This window comes from Rousettus aegyptiacus, unplaced genomic scaffold (genome assembly GCF_014176215.1).
Source record: "Rousettus aegyptiacus isolate mRouAeg1 unplaced genomic scaffold, mRouAeg1.p scaffold_m13_p_4, whole genome shotgun sequence".
Taxonomy (NCBI): Eukaryota; Metazoa; Chordata; class Mammalia; order Chiroptera; family Pteropodidae; genus Rousettus; species Rousettus aegyptiacus.
Window position 1 is genome coordinate 29,860,190 of NW_023416307.1, and position 25,395 is coordinate 29,885,584.

Genomic DNA, 25,395 nt, shown 5'->3' on the forward strand with positions numbered 1-25,395 from the left:
AGAATTGTGAATACCTCTGCTTCTTTGGAGAATGGGAGGAAACCAAGGAAAATCGGGATCATGCTAAGCTATTCTTTTCACTATGAAAATGGTAACTTAAACCTGTTGCATCAAATTATCTATAATTCCCCACGCTAAGGCAAATGTTTTTGAAGAATGAACAAGAGTAGTGTCACATAAGGAGAAAAATGATCACAGAATTTTAAAAATCTACCAAATCTGATGTCAACAGAGCATTGGGACCATGGCTGCTGATTTTCTCACTGTTTCTTTTTTTAATGCCAAGCTATATAATATATGGTTAATATGCTTTCATGAAAACTTGTAAAAAAGTTTACCAATACTCACTGGAAATCATCAAATAGTTTAGATAATTGTGCTCTTTATTAGGGCCACTGGGAAAGTTAACAGCTACATAACAACAGCCTTAAAACCATGGCTAAAATTCATTAAAACACTATATATCACTGATTTTTAATGAGCGATTTTGTCCTCTAAACTAGAAAACTTTACAGCATTTTTTTCTCATAAAGTGTAAATATAAATGGATCCTCGGAGCCAGAAAGAATGCTTTTATGAACCACATAAAACAACCAAAGCTACATTTCTATCTCTTCTTTGCAGTCATTTGGGACATTAACTTAAAACTATATGTATTTGTTCTCCAAGTAACCGAGAGATAGGGAAGAGAGAAAATAACATTAAATTAAGAGACAAATTTTCTTCTGGCCCTCAAATACCTACTCCCCCTTTTTTATAAGCACATGCTCAACACCTGCAAATAATTTCAGGTACAGACAAATGCCCCCATAAGTGACTAACTACAGGTGTGTTTCCACCTGCCTCCTCAAAATGACTGTCCCCAGATAGTCAAATCCTGTGGATATTTGTTCTGAAGAAAGGTGACACATATTAGACAGTAGCCAATTAATTTAATCAAAACTATCAGGTAAAGAGAATTGTCTTGACATGTGGCTAAGGGTAGAAAATATACAAGGAACAAAAAAGAAAACAAATGAAAATAAAGAGGGGAAAAGGAAGAATTGAAAGGAAAAGAAAAGAGGGAGGAAAGGTAAGCTGGTATTAGCCACTGCTGTATTCCACTGCTGTATTTCACAAGGACACATGGTGGACATGCACGATATACTTGTGGAGTTAATATTTTAATTAATTTGTGAATAGGAAAATAGGAATGAATTTTGAAACAACCTTTCCTCTTGCTTTATATAAATTCAAATGGAAAAACAATTTTCCGTACAAGCAAAACCTCCCTAATGTAAGAATTGGGTAAATGGCGCTTACACTGACAATTCCTCGGCTGCAAATGGATTTTGTTTCTCAGTTTTCTTCCTTCGGCATCTCGTCATCTTGTAACTCTCTCAAGAGCTTTGATGTAATGTCATTTGCTTGATGTTTAGTCTGTGCCTAAAATGTCAGCTGTTTATTATTTTTACATTTCAACGCTAACACAATGGCACTTCAGAATAAAGGGCACGTTTTCTGACACATCTCAATGACCAAAGGACTTATATTAAATAGAAGTTTCCATTCTTCTTGAAAATACGGGGTCATTTATTTTTTAAAACTTAGATAGACTAGTTTTCATTACTACGTAGTTTTCTTCAGACATTTCTGTAATCTGCCTACGAGTGGCCCTGTTTCATATGCCGTGTTTAAGATCTAGCTTCAAGGAGTGTATGTTTTATCTAGAGCCACACCAAAAAAAAAAAAAAAAAAAAAATCACCTTTTCTTTTTATAGAACAGAAGACAAAGATGGTAGAAGTGTTTAGAGCCCTAGGACAAGTAGATACAAAGATAACTCTCCAAAGGCAGTCTTTCTGTCCTTCCTAAACTCCTAAGCCTAGGGGTCTTATAGGGAGGGAGTATTTGGATTCTAAAACTAGGAGTAAATATAGATAAAGTTTTCCAAGGGACTAGAATAAACTTATAAAAGTTATAACAAGGCTGAAAACAAAAATGGTTTCAAATGATGACAAAGAAATTCACGGCTAATGGAGTCTTGGCAAAGGGTGGCCGATGGTAGAAAATTACCTAATTTATGCTGTATTTTCAACCTTTTCCAAATTTGGTGATGAATTTTAACATCTTATTGTGGCATAATGCTTCTTTTTTTTATTTTTTCCCCTCAACTAATATTCCAGCCCCATCCATTCCACACTAAATCTAGTCTACCAGAATTCAGTTTAAAAAGATCATGTTTATGTATGTCTATGACATACATGTTCCATAACAATTCTGCCTTTCTTGACTTAAAAGTTCTAACATTTTAAGTATCACCTTACCTGATTAAAGCACGTTTCATCCTATCCCATAGAAACTGAAGGCAAAATGACTTTTTTTCCCCCTTCTCAACACCACTTGGAAGATTGCAATTGGGGATTAGTGCTCTGAGGTACTTAGCTGAACTATATATAGAAACCCAAACTCTTCAATCATACTTTACAACTGCATCTTAGGCTCTCAGTGAGGTTTATGGAAGATTTGCAGAGCAGAAACTAAAGTCAACTGGAGATCCATGTCTCGATCAATCAGTTATGGTGGTTGAGGAAGGAATCAAACTTCAAATGAACACTTTTGATTCAAGCTCACCAAGTGACATTATATACATCCTCGCCATATTACCCTTCATAAAGTTCCTGACAACTCAACCTTCAGGAGTCCATATAAAGGTCTGTAATGAAAATCATAACAATTCATGATTTCATCAAGTACTTTCCATATTTTTTAAACTAGGCTCATCTATAGTCAAACTAAACTATTCTTCAACCTTTATATTACTGACAATATTATAGAATCAATGTGTTCAAAGGAGAATTTCCATCCATTGGACAGTACAAGGAAAATGAAAATTCTCTAGTTAAAATCATATTCACATTTGGCTTTCTCGAGATTATTGCCTTTTCCAAGTTAAAAAAAGAAAGCAAAGTCCTAAATTCTTATTAAACCTTCCAATTAAGTGTATTACTAAATCCAGATTGTTCTCAATGGAGGCCCCCACACAAAGAGAGATCTCAGTTTATAGCAGAGTTTGTGTAAGTAAAGAATCATTAGCATGTGGCTGTTTTGTGACTATTTAGTCTATATTGCAGAAGTTAGAAGACATTAACATTGTGTGTAATGGTCAGAAGCACTGAAGGGAGAGGTAACTGTGCCCCCAGAGAAGCAGACCCCCTGCTTGAAGCCCACCCCTCAAGCTCTTCCTTCAGAAAGTTTCTAACCACACTTAGGCAAACTCAACTTTGGGCTATTGTTACTTCCAATCATAAATACTCAACCAAATAATTTAAGTATCTCCTTCTAATATACAATGAATCAGAGAGCTTAGCCTCCGTTTCCAACAGCACTCACATATTTTGGTATTTCTTCATAAGGAAAAATAAACCACAACTTTTGATATTTCTTGTATTTCAAATGCTCAAAGGCAATGGTAAACAGTGAAATTTTACATGTGAGAAGTTATAATGGATCTTCTGCAGAGTCTGATCTATGAATCCCCAAATTTCTGCCTAGAAAGTGTCAGTTACCATAATTTTTTAAAAAATTAAGAATAAACACATGGGAATATTCAAAAATATTAGGATATATATTTCCACTTAACTGAAATACTTCTCTACATTTAATCATAATACATTTAGTTATGATTTTATTCTCAGAGATTCTGAGCCATTCTCGCTTAGTGGAGAGTCCCACTGGTGGAGTAGGGCCCAGGAAGGAAGCAAATTCACAAGCTGGCCAAGGTTGTTATTTCACATAGAACAAGGTCAAAGTTTTGTCAATAGGCAGAGTGTGCTTTCCTCACATAAGATTAGATGTTGCCACCTTAGGGACACTTACTGTCTTGAGGTATATTTGTTCTTAGGTTATTCAGAAAAGATACCACCATAGTCCTTACTAAAGAAGAGCATAAACTGAAATAATAGCACAGCTATCTTCCCCAACTCCACAGACCTGCTCACACTTGACCCTGAAGAGAAAACCAGCCCTATTATTATCTTGTTGAAGCCCTAGGGTACAGAGTTTGCAACACACAGGAGTGTCGAAGGCCAAGGGAGATAAAGAAAAGTAAAGAGGAGAGAGAGAGTCCTTCAAAGAAAGAATATATCAAGAGAGTTAGGGCTAAGGGGAACACTTTGCAAAGGCTTAAATGGTGAGTTCCTACCTCTCTCGACCCCTCCCTACCATGCCATAAGAACCTAAGTTCATTAGACACAAAGTCAAAACCCTGGTCTTCCTCCTCAGCATTGTCTAGGAACACTCATCAGAGTCTTCAGTAAGAAAAGTGTTGAAACAGCCACCAGCTGTCCAAATATGTTGGGTCTAGGGAAGGCCACTTGCCAGTACTACTTGGATGAGGGCAGTATTTAATTCTGCAAAGTGATGACTCTACCGAACCAATGAGCTCCAACACCAGAGGCTGTATTCCCCAATCCTTCCTTCACATCGAGGATGAAAGGAGCACCTCCAATGTAGGAATGATGGTTGTGATAGGATTATTAAAATCCGTTTGCCTTAAAGTGCTTAGTATGGCATACCAAGCCCCGCTCTAACCCTTTACAATACTTTACAATGTAATCTTCACATTTACTCTTCACAAAAATCTTATGAGGCAGATCCTATTGTTAGTACCATTCTACAGATGCGGACACAGAGGCAAAAAGTTGTTCAGTGCTTGTTCATGGTCACAAAGCTAGTAAGTGGGAAAGAATTTGTACCAAGGCCATTTGTCTCTAGATTCCATCTCCTCGGCCCCTAAATTATACTGCCTCTTTTAGTGAAGAAGGAGGAGGAGATGAAGGGGAAGGAAGGATGGGAGGGGGAGGGGAAAGAGGAGGAAGAAGAAGAAGAGGAAGAGAAGGAGGAGAAGGAGGAGGAGGAGGAGAAGAGCCCATGATGACACCTGTGTATATTTGGGAGAATCAAATGGAATCTTTGAATGCTGCCTTAGTATACAGTTGAGGCTGAACTAAGTCATACCCCGGGAGCAGAATAAAATTTGTACCTGTATCTTTTCAGAGATGGCTCGGAATAAAATCCTCTCTCTAATAAAATTACCTTCCTTTTAAAACAAGGTTTTGGTTTTAAGCTGCCTTCTCTGCTAAAATATAAAATCCAAAGAGACATGTACATATCAAAGGTGCTCCAATTTCAGGTTTATAAAACATGACTATATATGTTTAACACAAATTGCAAACCAAAGATTCATTTTCTACTTAAAGTTAATTTGTTTTCTTCCCAGGGTGCAAAGAGCAAAATAAGGCCCCAATCCAAATAAAATCTCTAAAACCATGACAATATAGAGCATATCTGCAGAATAAAAAGAAGTAAAGATCAAACATACAAGACAGAATTCAGACTCAGAAAGTCAGAGCTAGAATAGACCTCAGTGAGACTTCATAGAACAAAACCAAGTGACTTTTCCAAGGTCCCAAGTCCGAGCTGAGGCAAGTCAAGGTTGCTGGCACCCAGGTCAGTGTTGATCACACTGTCTAAACCGGCCTCCCAGAAACACAAATCACTAGACGTACAACAAAGAAGCAAGCAAGGGAGCCATGCCACATGAATGGCCAGATTGTTGAGGGAAGGGGGTGGGGACGAGCAGTAAGGGCTGAAGGATAATATGGTTTTACAGAAATCTATTTGCAAGTAGATCCTGTGGTTACCAATGTGGCTGCCCAAGAGAAAGAACAACTGACTGACAGCACAAACAAAGGCATGGACAATCTCACAAAGGGACATACAAGAGTCACAGTGCTTCGCGCATATCACTAATACACTTCATCAAGTTGAAACCAAGAAAAACAGTGAGGAAAAGCCCACCATGCACAAGGGCCCCTTTATTCTTTGGGTTTTCCTGTTTCACACACACTTTACCTGATGAAATGTTAGATCTTTTGCTTCTGTTTCTGAGGGATCTTTTTGATTTTTCTACATTTAGCTAGCACATTTCATAACTATTTAGTATTCTTATTTTTTTGCAAATTCATGTGCTGTGCACACCGATGACATATTTGGAAGTTAATGAAATCAGATGAAAATAGCTTAGATTAAAATTTCCCCATTTCTTCACTACAGTGTCTGCCACCTACTGTTCAGCCACGAAACACTGCAGTTCTTGCATCAATAAAACTTCGTATTAATATTCTCTAAGGTACAAAGACTCTATTAGCCTTTTTTCTCTCTCTCTCTCCTGTTCTTTGCTTCCAACTGTGTTTAGCTTTGGAACCCTCTGACAAATGGCCATTATTCTCTGGGCTAATAAAAAAAATTCTAAACTTTAGGGGAAATGTCATTGGTCAAAAGCCTAAGGGAACTGGCTTGTTGAATTAAATGATAAATATATGCATTTAAGGTCATTAGAGACTTTATCTCCTGTGAAGGCTTTATTTGTCAGGTTGATATAATTTCTCTCAACTGAGTACTTAACTCCATAGCCAACATTATTACGATTATTCCTTTCCCTTTAAGTAGGAGACTTCTAGCTAACAACACGTGTGTTCTCTCTAGTGCTGCTTCTTGAGCGATCAAGGCACACCTTTGTTTCATTTAGTATGCAATTTTCACCTCTGACCCAAGAAATGAGTCTTGGGCTTCCTGAACTTTATTGCCTGTTAATAGACTGCTGGCTCTCTTTTCAGCAGTAATAGAAATGGTGGAGAGGCATTTCATTTAAGAGGCTGGCAAACTGCAGCCTAAAAGACAATGTCAGAATTAAAAGTCAGTCTGGCCAAGAAACAATATAAAGACCACAGTGACATGAAAGAGGAAGCTTTCCATATTCTGTCCCAGACTGAACACCGGCATATGAATAAGAACAGAATCTCGGATCTAATTATTTTCCCACCACGCAATGACAGACACCCTGAACGGTGCTAAGTGATTGATCTAGTAATTCATCTTCAACTTACACCTATCTACATATTTTGTTTCTCCTCATTAAACTGGAGACATCAGTGACAAACTTATGAAGTGGCAGTCCTTGGCTTCATAAAATACACACAGATGCTCATCAGAGGCTCTTTCCTGCCTACTTCTTAGTGACACGTGTTTATAATTTTGTCTGTATTTCGTTTGCTGTGGTTTACCCTTAAGTACATCTGTTCAATTAAAATGGAAATGTGTGACATGGCCTGTACTCAGCAACTTTCGAGCTTGTTAATGAAACGTTCTGAAGTTCCTGCCTTAGCTTTTTATTTGAAAAAGGATTTCATTTTGCAGGTTTCCAACGATTGAAAAGTACAAATAAAAATACCCTTTAAAACACATACAAAGAAGTCGACTGTTTTGTTAATAGTTAAGAAAGGACATTATTACCGCATAAGGACATTATTTTACATGAAAAGACATTATTAAAAATGATTTACTGCCTCATGTTTGAAAACTTACAGGAAAAGTCTGATAATATATTAAACTTGTTTATTACGACTTCATATAATTTTGAATAATACTACTTTTTCCTTTGACAAGTGCAATAAACTCTACTGGTATAGACATAGGTTGATTATCACAAGTCAACTGTGTTGCTTAAAGAAACATGCCCAAACAATCAGCTTTTGACGGCTGCATCTCCAGTTATTTACACTCGCCATCATGGTAATAACTCACCATTTCTATATTAATAAGGCAGAGAAATTTATTATGATGGTATTGAAAAGTTATTAAGTACTGCATCCCAAGTGACAAAGTACCACAGCACTGTCACTATCCAAAAGCAGTTGCCCATTCATCACCTGCCTTTCCAGATGGTCCTGCATCTTTATCGCTCCCAGGTTGGTGACATCACCTGTTCACCCACTCAAAATTGATGATGAAAGCAAACAGATCTATCTTACTTACATTTACCAAATCAATTTAATTTTTACAGGCCATGGCTTGGTGACATATTGACTGTTTTCCTTAATGGCATCTACCGTATTTAATGCAAGGATGTCATCTTTGATTCCTGGCTCGCATAATGTGTCATTTCATAATAAATTTCTCTAATGTATTTACTTAATGGAAAGAATTATGATTGCTTGTCAGTTCTCTTATTAAACACAATGATAATTCTTTTTCTTTTTGAGTATCATCTACTGGGCAACAGAGCTATTTTTAATCCTCCTTGTCTCTTAAGAGGAGAAATGACTTGGATATAAAGTAAGTTCGAATAAAATGCTGGACATATGACTGATCACTCTCAATCCTAGAGCTCAACTTAAGGGTTGTAATCTCACTTCTTTGTTATTATAGAAGAACTAGGTTCTCAAGAGATGGTATAATTAAAATAACATATTAGCAATAACTAAAGACAAACATATAAAATGTCACTACAAAAGGATAACAGCTGTAAAACTGATTGTAATGGTTCATATAATGTTTAATGTTTACTTTTCTGGATTATTACAATCAGTTCTCTTTGGCTAGTGCCATTAGATCAAATGTATGTTAACATAAATATCTGCATTATAAAAGGTTAAGATGCAGGATGAAAGACTAGTCTACTCACTATCTGATACTCACATGTGACACCCCCTTTCCCCAAGTATGATTTACAGATCCCATCTGCTGCCCTTCAAGACAAATGCTCCTCTGACATTTGCACTGTAGTGCATTTGTATTACCCAAAGGGAATAGAGGACCAAGGCTAATATTCAGAAGAATATAGGGCCCAGAGGGCAAATCATTGTATGGCCTCCTGTCCTCCAAACTCCCACCTGCATTATGTGTATGCAAATAAAACCAACATCAAATAGACTCCAAGTTTAACTCTAAAGAAAAAAACTGGGGAAGGGTCTGTGACAAAGGATTCCTCAATCTAAGATGTGTGTATATATTTCTTCAAATATCATAACCTGGCCAAGAGAAGCCACAGTGCAAGTGCTTCACTAAATAAAGGAGGGTGAGGAGAGGGAAGGGTTTGATGGCTCTAGCCCCACACTGCTGACCTAGACTGACAGCAGTGGCTCTTGGTTACTTCCTTCTCTAGCTATCCGATTTCCTCAGGCAGTATCATCATAGTTAACCTCCTTCCACCCTTTACTAAGGCTGGACAAGATCTGAAATGATCTCCCAGTTTATCTTGCCCTGTACTGAACTGACTGAGTCCCAGGATTAGTGACTTTCTGAGATCACAACAAGATTGAAGAACACATAGAACTGCTCTCCATCTGCACTCCTACTGTTTAGTCTTAATCAAATAAGCACAAATTTATATGTCGACAACATCCTAGCATAATTTATGTCTCTTTGGAAGTCAACTCCAGGATTTCCTATATCCTTGTAATTGGAATGATACCAGCTCAAGTTAAAAAGAAAACATAAGAAAAAAACAAACAAACATGAGAGCAGAGCCAGGTAACCTGCTCCTACCTGTAAATTGGGTTTATATAAGGAAACTCCTGTGCTCATCTATTTAGATGAGCTTACCCCAACTCAACGGTTAGGCAGAGTCTTGCCCTTGGGTGAGGTTTCCAGGAAATTGGGATTCAAGCTGGCAGTGTTTCGAGACCAACAAGAACATTTTTTTTTAGGGCAGCTGGCTTCTGGGCCAAGTTGGAGACTCTTTCTGTTGACATCACACACCTGCTGAATTACTACAAGAATCTAAACAAATAGAAAAAGAAAAAACAAATCATCCACACCTGTGGCTGCCAACCAACTGAGGTTTCTGTTCCATGCCAGGCATACCTGGGCAGCCTGAGAGGTCGGCTGCAGTGTCAAAGGAAAATCCCACTGTTAGCCAGCTGGTAGGAGGCACAAAGGTACTCACCTCCTGTTGATCTGTGACAGAAGATGACTAGCCAATAGTCACAGAAAACGTAAGTCATGGAAAATACATGCTTATTTCCTGTACGTAAGAAAAACTAGGTGTAGGTGTGGCAAGAAGAAGAGAAATTTCAGAGCAGAGGTATCTGTAGTCATCATCATCTCTCCATCATGCCCCTTGGAGGAAGGACTCTTCCTTTCTGGGTCAACATTTGGGTCTTTGTTTATTAGCTACATCCAGATGCAAGGTAACCCATACTCAGTAATACTACAATGGAAAGGACTCTATTGAATAAGTTCATCAACATGATTAGTGTGTGTGCGTGTGCGTGTGTGTGTGTGTGCGTGCGTGCATGTGTGTGTATACATATATAGAGAGAGACAGATGGACAGACAAGCAGAGACAGAGGCAGAGGCCTGGATTATGAGGAGAGTCTTTGAGAGCAGCATCTCTATGGTGTGTGATATATTGAAAGAGTAAGAAAGTAAATGACAGAGATATATAGAGAGAAAGATTTAAGTTTTTCAGAAAATGATAAATGGAATCCGCATTTGATGTTTCTAAAAAAAGATTTATTTTGTTTTTTAATTTCTTTAGAGGTATGGAGAAGTTACTGGGATTTTTTTTGTAAATTATAGTGAATGCCAAAGTGGAACCATAAGGCACCCAACTCTATATAGGTTACATAGAAAAAGCATCAGGGATCATAATCGAAAATACTTAGATCTAAAATATAAAATTTAGATTCCAAGATGATCAATTAAAAAACTTAAGAAAGTGTGTGTGTGTGTGTGTGTGTGTGTGTGTGTGTGTGTGTAAGATTGTGCAGTGTAGATTGCAGAGACATTGTTCTGTATTGATGACATCCTACAACAGAGTTCCTAGGATTAGGTTAAGTGGTACAAACAAATTATTTTCTGTGTCTTAGAAAGCATTTAATGGGTGAAATAAAAGTCTGGTCTGAAAGCAGATAGGATAAATACTTAATAATTGAGAGGGTTTGGACTTGGAAGTAGTAGATATTGGAAGCAGGTGACATGACCAAAAGTTACAGAATAAACTTCTTATTGTTCTTGAACTGGTCTTGTCCTTGCCCATGAATGTTCCTCTGAGAAGCTCATTTCTGAGATTTTCTCCTTTGGTCATAGGAACCTAGCTATGGCGTGAGCTCCTAAGTGAGGCAAGTTATTTCTGTGTAATGTTTGCTCACTTTCTGTCAGTACAGGCAAAAGTCCTTTTATAACAAAGGCACTGTCAAATTTCTTATGCTGCACTAAAATCTTATTAAATCAAATATCGATGAAAGAAATGACAAACTGACAGGTAGCTATTGGTATCTATTTGCTACCCACATAGGCAAAAGTCTTTTTATCTTATTCTTTGTGATAATAATAGCTAATCACTTCTTGCTTTTGTGATTTTTTTGACTTGATGATTCTATTAGAAAATATTCATAAAAATCATACAATATTTACCTATCTTCAGCTTTAGCTACCTCACAAAAGGCCAAAAATGTACCAGAGGAAAAAAATAAAGGTGGCATTTATCTACTGAATTTTCCTCTAACTGAAATACTAATTCATTTTTTAAATTCTTGGTCAGAATTCTGTATAAGGAGAAGTATTTTATCAAAATTATTGTATAGTTCTATTGATATAAATGAACTTTGAGGAGCTAAATGCTACATTAATAAAAATTTTTATTTACTGCTTTAATGAAATAGTGTGTAAGTCCTCTTAGAGTCCACATTTCCCCATACTACCTAGCTATCATTATTGAAAAAAATTCTCTCCATATTGCTATACTGAACAACCTTCAAAGCGGAGGAGCTGCACCAATTCTTTAATCCTTCTGAGATAGATTTGAATCAATTGCTTTCCATTATTTCCCTCTGCGTCCTAACTTTGACTCAAGGAAAAAGCTCAGAGAAGAGAATATCCTAATCCCATGGTCCCAACTAAATGCTCTAGAGTAATGAAGCATTAAAAAGAATCACTGTCCCTGGATTGACCAAATCCAGGAACCAATTGTCAAATTTATTGTAAAAAGACTGTTCCTGAACATCTCATTATTTTGAATCTACTACTGATTTAGTGACTAAAGAGGTAAACCATAATCATGCAAGTATGGGGGCAAATAAATAATAAAAGAAACTCATTTTGAAGCATTTTGCAGGATACACTAACAATTTACATGAGGATTCCTAACTGGAAGGAAATCACCCAATATTCTTTTGAAGACTGAATAACTCATGCAAATTTTAGTAATTTTAATTGATCACCAAGGTAGGCAGAGTAAAGCAAAACACTCCTGACACTTGGGCAATTATAAGTTTTTGACATCAGACTTGCCCACATCACTGACAGCACTTTGGAAATACTAAGTTGTCAAAACAGCAATAGGAAGAGTCGACATGCTGAACTCCATCACTGCCTTTTATAAAAGAAAGTATAAGATGAGGAAGCTCCCTGGTATTGACGGAGCATAGGTGGGGGAGAGGATAAGGGGGCTTCTGACTTCTTCACAAAAAAGAAGCGTCCCTCTTGAGTCCAAGTCAAAACTAGAGATTTTTCCTGATTCAGGAGAGTAAATGTCTATTTTTTTTAACAACCAGTGATTTTGTTTCTACTATGCATGGCGGAAGTAGAGACAAAACAGATTGTGTCCTCTTTTCTTGGTTTCATTATATTCTAAGAGAATCTATAACATCTTGTTGGGCCCCAATGACAAACATGTTCAGAGTGATATTAACTAAGCCTCACATTTTCTCTTGGCATGTTCTTAATTCCTCACAAAGTAAAATCGAATATCCAAATCATATTTGGCATTTTTTAATAATATTGCAAAAACTTAATACATTGTATGTAAGGTTTTATGGTCATGTACATTTACTATTAGTCCTCTTTCCTAACTACTCATTAAAGACACCCTTTTGGATGCTTGGAATCAATTCATTTCAAAATTAAGACAAAGGCCTTCACTTCTTAGATGTCTGGCTTTAAGAACATGCAACTTGTCAAGGGTACTTGCTTTCTCATTAATGAATAAATATTTATTTTTCTCTGAAAAACCAAGTAAAATTCATTTTTGGCCCAAGTAGACCTGAGGGATATAGTGGAGAAATATTGCTATTCAAAGATATCTGCGTATATCTTTAAAATCCCAAATTACCCTGTTTTTCTTTATTACCAACCATACATTATGTGATTGTCAGCCTCCAGACTCTGAATTTAGTTGTTAGGTATCTTGAAAGTATGATGTTGCTGTTGTTGTTTTAATGGATATTCCTGTTTCAGCTAACATATAGATTGCATGTTTCAATAGGTAAGGCATCACTGCACAACTCAAAATCAAACTTATAAATGTGAGAACTATTTCTTTTAAAATGATATAGGGAGGCACATATTCATTGTAATATCACATTTCAGGATTACATTGCTAGAACATAATGTATTGTCAAAGCACTGCATCAAAATTATTTAATAAATTTCTGACTCCAGTAAAATCTCTTTCCACTGTTCTTTCCTTTCTATTTAACAGAACATAAGAGAAATTTACTGTCCACTCATGTCATTATTTTTCAATGTCTGAATGCATGTGTGCTTGAAAGGATAAAAAGAAAAGCTAAGTTCATACCTAGTATGACCTAGTAACTGATCAAAATAAGCTGGAGCAATTCTCAGCAAGATGGATAAAATAGAAGGCTTAGCACCTGATAGGTTCATTGTCAACTGACGTAATTACATCTACCTGCAGAGCTTTATGATGACCAATGATAATAAAGAAAGGCAAAGAAAATGTGCTAAATGATAATTTTCTAAAGAAACAAAATTTCTCACTGTTTTTCCAATGACCTATGTCAGACTATTAAGAAAAAAATGCCACCCAAATTACCCATGGCTTAAAAAGAAATTTATGAATCTATCCTGAATCCTTGTTTTAATTGTTAATTAGGAAACAATCAGTGCTTCCTTTTCAAATAAACCCACAGTCACATAATTAGACCATCCTGGAGATAATTGAATTTCTAGGAAACAAGAAGTGAGAGGGAGAGCAATAATTCATAAAAAAAAAAAAAAAAAAAATCAATAAATAAAACATAATTGGCCTTGGTCCTATCTAAGGATTCTGTGCTAGATCTGTATTTTAGCCACACTTTTGTTGTTGTTGTTGTTCACCTTTATCGAGTTATTCTACCAAGTAGATGGCTCTTTGACAGGCTTTTAACACACAATGTCTCATTTTTCCCTGGTAACAACCCTAATTGGATAGGTACAGTTATTATCACTACGTTACATATAAATAAACTGAGGAAGAGCAAATTAAGTAACTTTTTCCAAATCACTCAGCTGGTAGACAGAGCCTAGAGGAGAATTTGAGCCTGGGAATTCCAACTCCAGAAGCCTGCCCCATCATGCTCTGCCATACAACTCCCACGTTATCACGTAATGGTCATCTTTAAAAGGAAACATACAAGAAAACCCTCATCTTGAACCAATAGAGTTTCTTTTTTATTATTATTATTCCTTCATTCAGTAAATCTAAAGTTCTAAACCTAGGAAGAAGTACTCCGTCACAAATTATTTTCAGATTCTAGAGATAATCATCTTTGAAGAATTTCTTGTTAAAAAAAAAAAATTCCTATGCATAGCAAAGCAGTAACCCCTGCCAAACTCTAATATTATTTTTGAAGTTTCTCTCTATAAAATCAATACTGGTTTGAGAGAAATCATACCTATGTTGTTTTTGATATCTAGGCCTTGCTTTCGCTAACTGTATATTTTGGTCTGTAAACCATTATTTTCAAAAATATCCCATTTCTCTAAAATATAAACAAATAATTTTCAAAATTATTTAAATAAGGTTCAGAAAGGCAGCCCCTAATTATTATCTTTGAGCTTTCTCTTTTAAACTTTCTTTGAATAGACTACCATATCTTCATTTTATTATATAACAACTAATGACATATAACAGTTATTATTTGCCCATTGATCGAATAAAAATGCAGAAACCAGTTGATTTTTAGTAGTTTCCCTAGAAGTACACAGTGGTGGCAGAGTTAAGACTTGATTCTACCTATCTAAAGCCAAGATTCTAGCATTTTCCATGCAACTACTTCAGCCCATACTCTTTACCTCTTACATTCATTCATCCACTCTTTCCCTCATTTTTTTATTGAACAATTATTTGTTAAATGTTTGTGTTGTGTACTAACTTTTGAGTCCTCCCCAAACTCATACATTAAACCCCTAGCCCCCAGTGTGACTACTTGGAGATCAGGACTTTAGGTGGCAATTAAAGTTAAATAAGGTCACATTGGTGGGGTACGGATCTAATAGGATTAGCGTCATCATAAGAAGAGGCACCAGAAAGAGCTAGTTCTCGCTCGCTCGCTCTCTCTCATTCTCTCTCTCTCTCTCTCTCTCTCTCTCTCTCTCTCTCTCTCTCTCTGTGCGTGTGTGTGTGTGTGTGTGTGCGCACGCACGCATGCACCTAGGAATGGCCGTATGAAGACATAGCAAGAAGGCAGCCATCTACAAGCCAGAAAGTGAGACTTCACCAGAAACCACATTAGCTGGAACTTTGATCTTGGACTTTCTAGCCTCCAGAATTGTGATCAAAAATAAATTTCTGTTGTTTAAGCAACTCAGTCTATACATATATATGTATTTTTTTTCCTACAGCAGCCTGAGCCAACTAATCCAGTCTACTTATTTAAGGTAATGTACTTAGCATTAGATAGCACCACAGGCACCACAGAACACAATCAAAACACCGCACTCAGAAAATACAGCTACGCAAGCTCTCGAGGAAATTTTGCTTTACTAGGGGGGGAAGCTAGGCAAATAATTTGGATGCTGTACGACACTCAAAGTCCTTTAGTGTATGGATTTTTCTGGTGCTACGGTGGGACAACATTTAAGCATACTAAATTGTGAGTAGAGAGGTTAGGGATGGTGTCAGAAGAAGGGAACTTGAAGAATGAACAGAAAATGTTTAAGGACGGAAAGGAAAAGGAGGTTCCCAGGTAAGGAGCCCAATGTGTGCAAAGAATGGAAGCTTAATAGGAGAAGGGAACTATGAATCATGGTTGATATGGGAAGGAGTACAGACAAAGATGGCCCATTTTTTGGCTTGAGTAACTGGATAGATGGTTATACAATTTATTATATAGGTATACAAGAAATGCACAAGGAGGGGAGATTTGTAGGAAAAAAAAGAACAAGGATCATAATAGAGTAGAGATTGCGATGATTAATTCAATCATGAGAGGCTGGGTTTCTACTGAGAAAATATTTAGGATAGAATCTGACACACAGAAGGTACTCGATAATTGTTTGCTAAATCTGGATTTCCTCTGTTTATGACCATTTTCCTTGGCCTAAGGCCTTTATTTTTTAAATTGAAGGAGTATCAAAAAAGAGGTTCTACTAGTTAATCACAATTATCCGTCTAACCAAACAGGGATAAAATCAGCTACATTTGAGGGCAAATAGGACACAAGAACAGTGAAAACTAAGCATGCAAGAGTAGGGTGAAATGCCTGTGTGAAAGTGCCCTTGGTGATCATGATTGGATTTTGTATTAACTAGGGTAAGATTTAAAAAAAAAAAAAAAACCTGGAGTGAAGAACTCAACTGCTCCTCCACAGACATCAAGTTTGCCAAAAAGCCCTTTCTCTGGTTTTGTTCACAATACATCCACAGCAGACAATCCACACTCTCAAAAGTGAAGGTAACCATTAAAACGGTGAAGAAAACTACTGAATTGGAAACTGAAATCTTGAAGGAGAGAGCGGGAATGAGTGGCCTTTAGCCAAAGAGTCACAAACTATTTTTATGGGTATCTCGAATTCCAAGCCATAAAACATTACTCAGTTTTAATGTAATGAAAAGAAGCATTCTGTGTTTCACAAGGTAAATATTTGTCCGTGTATATATTGAAGACATTTTACTCCACGAAGAAATAAATAATAATTTTTTGAAAAATTTCCTCTCATTGAAGAATTTTCTCCAGGTTCATCCCCTGTTTCATAGGTAACCTGGTTGAAGAGCCACAGTCCTGCATTTACCAACCTTGTAACTACAAAATAATTTGATTATTAAGACTTGTTTTATTCCAAGCCGTCTGGATAATCTTGAGCAGTACTACACTTGTTGTTTAACTCTAGAGATTTTGTAATAAAAGTTTAATGAGTTACTTATTATTAGAATGTTTATAGCCATTATTTTAAGGAGAACAATAATGACGTAAAGTTCTACGCATTTGATTTAAAATGTATTCAACTCACATATCAGTTTATGCTACAGTGAGTTTTTAAAAATCTCTTATCAATATATGTGTCTAAAGTCAGTGTAGCTAAACTACAACTTTAGCAGAGCTATGGCTAAGAAAAAAACTAAAGAAGGTTTCCTGCTTTGTCCTCATGTCAAATCTACATCTTAACTTTTGGCATTTCAGAATTTTAACAAGAATTCTTATTACAGCATCTAAAACAGATTTCACAAGGGGACACATATAAAGCAAAGGGACAAATATTTGAAATTTAGTCCTGAATGCTCTGCATATTTATTCCAATTTAAAAAGTTGACTAGATATTCTATTAACGATCATAAATATTAAAAGAACATACCAAATAAATCTAGTTTATCCAATTTCTAACTGGAATACTATGAAACTGAAGGTTAATCACATCTTCAAAGCTCTTTCTTACTAAAATAGAAATTGCCTACAAAGTTTTCAGATATACACCAGATTTTCCAAAAACAATCATGCTCTATGATTTAACTAAAGAAGTTTTCAAATTATAAAATTAAACAGAAAGTATATCTATCTACTGAAACCTATACAAAAATTATAAAGTCAGAATAACATAGTTACCTATCTTTATGGAAATATAATTTACTTAGATTTTATAATAAGATCATAACTTCTTATTCTTAGGTATTGTCAGAGGGGTTCTTGAAAAGTATGAAAACTAGCAACTGATTTTCATATTGTATTTTGCTGTCATTTTTATGTTTGAATTATTCACTTAATCAATTTGCATATAAAGGGTCATCACAGAATTCAGTATGGTGCTCACACTCTGGAAGCATACAGAATCAAAGCAGGGTTATCACAAGGGAGGCAAAATATATCAGAACACAGAGCTAAATGAACATGTAGAACAAAAGCAAAACCAATTTAACTCAGCCACAAAATGAAGAAAACAAATATCTCCTCCAATCTTCCAAGCCCTCCAAAAAAGGAAATACAATGAACATGTCATATGATGACATTTGTTTGCTTATATTCCATACTATATGGATGGCCCCGTACCACGCTTCCAAATGCTAACTATAAAAACTATACTTGTTTCCTTCAGGATGTTTTCATTTGTTACCATTCTTTGACCATTCATTGGTTGAGTTCCTTTCTACTGGGCTATGTATACACCTTTAAGTGACATTTTGTTTCTACCAAGAAGTGAGGTTCATTCTTAAAGATGGAATTGAAGACATTTGGCAACAAATGGAATTTGTTTATGTTATGGCCATTTAAAAAGTAATCTCTTCTTTGCATGTCTGAATATATATGAATGTGTTAACAAAATATATTCTTACCTCCCATCCATAACTGGGGTCTTTCAGGTTTGACCTCTGCTCTCCCACATAGGGCCCAAACTTTTCCCCTGCTTCGATCTTCCTTTTGGTCCATATTCCTAGTCCCGCTCCAGGCATATTTGACTCTCGAAGTTCAAACTCAGCAGGAATGGGGATATCATCTGGGATGTAGATGGGGGCTTTGTAAGGAGAGCCCTCTTTTGGAGTGAATGCTTCGCTGGATGTGGCTGGAGAGCATGGCTCTTGAATATTGAGGGAGGGTGTGCTGGCTACTCCATCTGCATCTGGCATTTCTTCCAAAGGAATTTCAGGGTAGCTGCCATATATACACTCATGACCTGTGAATAAATAACCTCATGAATTCCTACTAATATAGAAGAGACAAAATTCCCTAGCTCAGTAGTCACCTTATAATGTTGTTGTTCTTTGAAGATAAAAAAGATGTATTGTTAAAATACATCTGCATTAAAATCTCTATTATTCATAGATGAGAGAAGAACGATTATTGCCTTTTTGGTTTATCTACAATGAATCCATAAAATCCATAAAAATCCATAAATCGAAGGAGCTAATCTTCAACTGTTGATAATACTCTCGTGGGTCATCTTAATCCATTACCCATCTGGGAAACAATCAGTAATTTAATTACTTGTCTGAATAAAACAGAGTTAAGAAATAAACTTATGTGCACCTACAACCCCACAAACCATCCCGAAATGTGAGCTGACAACATGTTACAATGTATTAGCAAGTCATATCATGCAATGGTATCTGGGACTGAATTGCAGGAGAGTTGTCAGAGATTCCAAAGGCGGCCATGTGCAACAAGGCTTAGATTTGTGCAGCAGGATTATTTATCAGAATATTAATTTATGTTCATTCTTCCTCTATTTTCCTTTCCCATTTCAAACACATCACCAAGCCCTTGGTATTTTCTTGCCTCAGTGACTTACACAGAGAAGAGAATTAAAACTACATGAAGCTAGTGATTCTGCTGTATATTTGTAAAAGTTAAAAGTATTCAAGAAATTAGGTGAGTTTTCCAGAGGGGAAGAGGAGAGGAGGGTGTCTTGGAGTGCACCAAAAAGAGAGTGGATTTCCTCCAGGCTGAGAGGTGGTAGAGACAAAAGGGTTCTGCATAGAGCACTGCTCTGGGGGAGATGCTAAGACCTTAGAAGGGATAGCAAGGGAGAGTGACTGGGAGTCGGGATACTCAGCATCAGGGCTTTAAGAACTCCCCAAAGCATCCGAAGTAAATGAATACACCATGTCAGACCCTAAGATCTTATGCAACTTGAGGGAGTGTGGGGGGAAGTATAAAGGATAAAACTGAACTTGAATTCCCACCAGTTCACCAGGTGAAGGGGATTTCAGTTATTTTAAAGCAAATAAACATATGTTTTTTGTCCACTAGGATTATGGACTTAGAGTCATGCCCGATTTGTTTGATTTTTAGACCTTCAAGGGGAGAACTAGAGAAAATGGGTTAAAATTACAAGAAGATAGATTTCCGTCTGAGTCATCCAAAGGTAAAATTATTTGCCTTAAGTTATCAACACAGGGGTCCTAGTATAGTCTAGATAACTGCAAGTTAGGAATAATATGGAGGAATGCTAGTTTCAGGTTGGTGACAAGACTAGATGACCTTTAAGATTCTACCAACCCTGCAGTTCTATGAATTGTTAGTCTTTCAAGATAGTTTAAAACAGAGCTAGAGAGTAGAAAACTTGAGTTCTAGTCCCAATTCCTTATCTGATTCATTATGGAAATTAACTATAACACTCATAACAATTACCTATCAAGCACTGACTCCTCTGTAAGTTTTGTGAAATGCAAAGTGGTAGTACATGCAAAAGTATTTTTCTAATGAAGTGCTTGGTTCTTGATTCGAACAATGAGGTAATTCTATCTAAACCAAGTGCAGAACCGAACTCCGGGACTCAACCTTATAACTATGAGACATTTGATCCCAACATACAAGCTCATTATTATTCAAGTTTAGTGCATCCAAAATCTTGCACATGATCATCTGCCCTCAAACCAAGTCCCTTGCCCACATCCCCTCTTCATTAAGAATACTATTTTTCTCTAATTATTCATGTTCAAGGTTCTAAAACAACAGGGGCATTTTATCACCTTCGTTCATGCACCAATCTATTCAGTCATGAAATGCTGTCCATTCCTCTTGCAAGATTTTTATCTTCATGTCATTTTTTCAATGCACATTTTCATTCCTGAATTTTCTTCTAATTGGGTCTCCAGACCTCCGGCCTCTTTCCAGTATCCCTCAATACTGAGCCTGCTAGATTTATCTTCCTGGCATACCTATTTTCCTCTGCTATAGTCTCCAGTACTTCCCAATGTCCACGGGTAAAATTTAAATTTCTTAGTCATGGAATAAAATCTCTCTCATTTTAAAGCCATTCTCCGTTTCTCTCTAATTCCCAACACTCTCCAATAGGAGGCCCCAAGCTAGAATAAACTTAACCCTATCCTCTGAGCCCTGTGAGCATTTACTCTGTGGTTCTGCCTGGCTCCCTGTCTCTGCTCCTCTGCAATTACAACTTCTAGTCATCCTCCCCAGTCGAGTCCCAACGTGTCCCCTCACCACCCCTTTAACATAAGTATCCCCCTTCCTTGAATTCTTACATAATTTCCTCCTTCAGTCTGATGATCAAATAATACTGTGCATTGCTACTTAAAGTTTTAATACAAATGAATCTTTCACTCCTGGCTAGGAAACAGGCCCTTGATGGGAAGACTGAGAACACACTTCTTAGGAAGTCTCCACGTGAGCTGTATAAATGTGCCCAATAAATACTTATTAAATAGATAACTAACTTAACAAATAATTTTATTAACCTATTAAACCAAATCAATATTTTTCTATCAAATATAGGAAACTATTTAGATCCTGAAAAGCAAGTACTCTTATACCCATAGAAATGGAATGTAACGGATTATGAACATTTCTCCAAAGTGTCAAAAGAAATTATTGCAATAATGCCCCAAAGAAATATTATCAGAGAAATATACTTTAGGGTCCTAACACTCTTGATAAAGTCTATCTAATTTTATCCTTCAGGAAGATTTTGTACTTCAACTGAAGAGCCAAAAGTTTACTAGCACTCTTAATACAGTAAAAATCAAATTTAAAAAATCTTCCTGGAACTGTAAAATTTAACTACTGCAAACGCAGTGATTTTACATATTCTTAAAAGGGTTTATCACTCACTGTGAAAATTTTGTTTATCTCAAGAAGTAAGTGCTATAAATTAAAAGATATAGTGTAATCTATAGACTTGTTCACTTAGACAGCAGGAAACAAACAGGCATCCAAAAGAATAGAAATACTTCCTCCAGTAATTATCTAGTAAAGGGCAGTAAAATTTCCCCGATTTCCTCAAAGGGTTAAAACAGCCATACTGTCAGTTCCATCAAAGTTATTTCAAATCTCAAAAAAGGATAGAGACAAACCCATTTGGGCCCTCCCACTGGCATAGCTGACCCATGACCTTCAAGTTATCTGCAAACTCTACCAATGTATAACTTAAATAAATGCATTTGGATTTCAATTCCTGTGGAGACAAAATATACATGAATGTCCAGGCTGTTGCACAGAAGAATTTGAATTTAAAGCCTGAATGCGATTTTGCTTATAATGGCAAAAAAAATTCAATTAAACCTAGAGAACAACTTATATAGGTCAAGCAAACACAGGAGAAAGACTCATGGTCCTATTCATATACATGCAGGCATTAAATGTATATGCAAACTCAGGCAATTTGTTTTCAAGCCACTGTTAATCTAGTATCATCAGAATTAAATTTTAAAAAAAGGGCTGTGGTAACAAAAAAAGGAAATATAAACCTGCTGAGTTTTACATATCAAAACATGCAACAATATTTCAATGTAATCTAGCATTATGAAATTTTCAACAGCAAGTGCAGTTTCTCACACTGCATTAAATATTTGCATAACCAGAATAAACTCATGTTTCCACTTAGGTTACTCAAGAACTATCCAAAAAGCTGGTAAACATTTCATCTAAGTGACAAACTACCTCAATTATCATATCTCCATTAAATCTCTGTTATTGAAGAAAAAAATTGGTAGATCCTTTCCCTGAGCTATAACTATAGTTAATTAAAGCGTTACTCAGATGTCACACTGACAGATTGGGCACATTTACAATAGGTAAGCATCAGGTAATAAATGTTAAATTCATCAGTGGTCCCATAAAGATAAATAACCCTTGTTACTTCTTGGAGCTGAGCTGCCTGCTACTGGAATTTGCTTTGTGTATCCTTTAGGTGTGTTATTAACTGAGTGAGGACAGAAAGACAAGTTTATTGTTGGATTTGAGGCAAATAACTAAGAAAATGCTCTTGGAAATCAACCTCTTCAATTCAAATTTTAAGTATTCTAATATCCTTGGAGACCCAGCAAGAGCACACACTTGGATTTTATTTCTTTCTGTGACTCTTTGAATAACATAGGTTTCCACTTGAGGTGATTTCCATTTTGAAAACAAATCAGAATCTGCAAAGAGGAAATTTCAGAAATAATACCTATGACTACTCCCATAAAAGTATCTATAGCTTCTCATTTTGATGCTCACAATGCAGTGAGAAAATCATGGTAAAAAAAAAATAATCTTTCATAAATCTGGAAGCTGATACTCAAAGATGCTAAAGAGTATCTCCCAAGACAACTGAAACTAGAACCCAGGTGTCTAAATCCAGTCTTCCCTTTAACTCTTATGCAACATTTTTTTCTTTGAAGACATGTTTAAAATTGGTTTGTTTTTTCAAAATTGTGAATATATTAGTAAATAGTTTGTTTTTCTGCTTTTTCACTTGATATTTTATTATAAACACATTTTTTTTTTAAATTTTTCAGGAACTACATTTACTTGCTGCATAATATTCCATTATATCAATCCACAATGAGTGAACTATTTCCATAGTATTTATTTATGTTGCTCATAATTTTCTGATACTATAAATACATTTGAAATTAACATTCATTTATATAAATATTTATATTCATCTGTTTTAATTTCCTTAGGTTAGATTCCTATAAGACAGCATAGTGAGTATTAACAGATTGCCTTCTGGAGGTATATATCAATTTATATTCCTAGCAACCATATTTGCATTTATTATTGTGTCTTGTTTTTCAAATGTATCAATACAAAGGAAAAGATTACATATCTATTGTCACTTTAATTCACATCTCAATGATTACTAAGACTATTTTTTGTCATTCATATTTTTTTTTGCAAGGTGTTCATCGTTCATTCTATTTGTCCATTTTTAATTGGACTTTTATTGGTCTATCTTATTAATAATAAAGAAATTAACCTTTTGATGCAATTTTTGCTACTTTCTCCAGTGAATCATTTATCATTTAGTTTTTCAACGAGGTTTTTGTTGTATAAAAATTATAACTTTTATGAAACAAGGTCTACTTTTCCTCTGTGATTTTTATAATTTTCTTAGAATCTCCTTACCCATTCTAAGGGGGGAAAAATAGAAGAGTCTCTAGTATTTTCTTAGAGTTTCATAGTTGCTTTTCTACCAGCCTTGGATTACCCATGATTTACTGCTGAGTGAAAAGCAGAGAAAAATGATTTCATTTATTTGAGCTCCTGTGAACGGCAGGCTAGGAAAAAAAAAATGCCATTTCACTCATAATTCTTTGGTTCTTATTTGCAAGGCTGGCCTAAAAATGCCTTTTCTTTTTGTGGGTTTTATATAACTCATCATTTGTTTCACTTGGCCTCTCTGCCTAGTTTAACTGCAAATCTTCTGGGCAGATGCCATTCAAAATCCTGAGTTTCACCATTAATAGCAATTCGGCCCCTGTCATAATACTTATCACTCAGCATTATCATCAGTGATACTAACATAAATATATTTTTCTCTGCTCTTTACATTAGTTCATTGATAGAAAATATTTAACAGCTAGAGTTTTAAAATAATATTAAAAGCATATATATATATATATATATACACACTTTGACAATAAAGACTGATTTCTGTAGGCATTAAACAAGAAAGCAGTTCTTTCTACTCAGCTATACACACATATGCATATAATACATCCATGTGCATTTGCAGTGTGTGTGTGTGTGTGTGTGTGTGTGTGTGTGTGTGTGTGTGTAATAGCTCACTAATCTTAAAAATAGGCTGAGACAGAAACATGGTTTGAGATCTCAGGCAGACTGGTTGAGATCATAACTACATGAAACAACTGCCAGGAGGAGACCAACTAGGGAATTGAACAGATTAGGTAACTCAGAAATTTAGACATTTCCCCCCATTATGTTCCTCATTGCAGTTTTGTAATAAAAACATGAGCCAACTTCAAAGGAAGCTCTGTAGTAAAGGTTAATTGCTACTAAAGAAGAGGGTGGGCCCAAGCGCCAGTACTTTGTGCCCAGCTTGCAAGCAGACAGGAAGGATTACACGTGGCTGAGAGCTGAGGATGTGTGCCCAGCTCAAGGAGGAGAGGAGGCACTGCCAAACCTCAAGCCCCACCAGGGACTTCCTGGTAGGACGTGAGCACATGAACACGAGCCCATGAGTCGGTGCCTACTAACAGCGGGGCAGGGAAGGGAGGGGGAAGACATCAATTTCCTTCCCAAATTCAAACCGGACATGCTCTTCTTCCCTTGTTAGGACAATTCCAGAGCGGTTACAGCGGCATGTTTGTGAGGAAGCAGAGGAGCTCGGCAACAAGTTCTTATGCGCCAGCAACACGGCCAATAAATGCGAGCTGGGCTCGGGGAGGGGAGGGGGTGGAAGGGTGGAGTCCAAGTAATGCCAGATGCACAAACCGAACAAAGAAGAAGGCTCTGAACTGGACAGCAGAATATTCTGTGAGAATGGCCTCAAGATAATGAAATTTAAGATCCCAAAGAAAAGAATAAAGGAAACTAGTAAAAGTAAGGAAATTAATTTCCAGAAAACTGACTTAAACTAGCATTGAAGGACAGTAGGCAGGGTCCAGAGGTATAG

General features: G+C 36.2%; 1 protein-coding gene across 7 annotated transcripts in view; it reads right to left on the reverse strand.

Moving 5' to 3' along the window:
* MECOM (MDS1 and EVI1 complex locus) overlaps positions 1-25,395 on the reverse strand; it is a 523,206-nt gene that overhangs the window by 251,768 nt on the left and 246,043 nt on the right. For all 7 annotated transcript variants that reach the window (XM_016148128.2, XM_016148126.2, XM_016148130.2 and 4 more), the window contains exon 2: positions 18,371-18,708. In XM_016148128.2, coding sequence (XP_016003614.2) covers positions 18,371-18,708 — 338 coding nt within the window. The remainder of the gene's footprint in view (positions 1-18,370; positions 18,709-25,395) is intronic.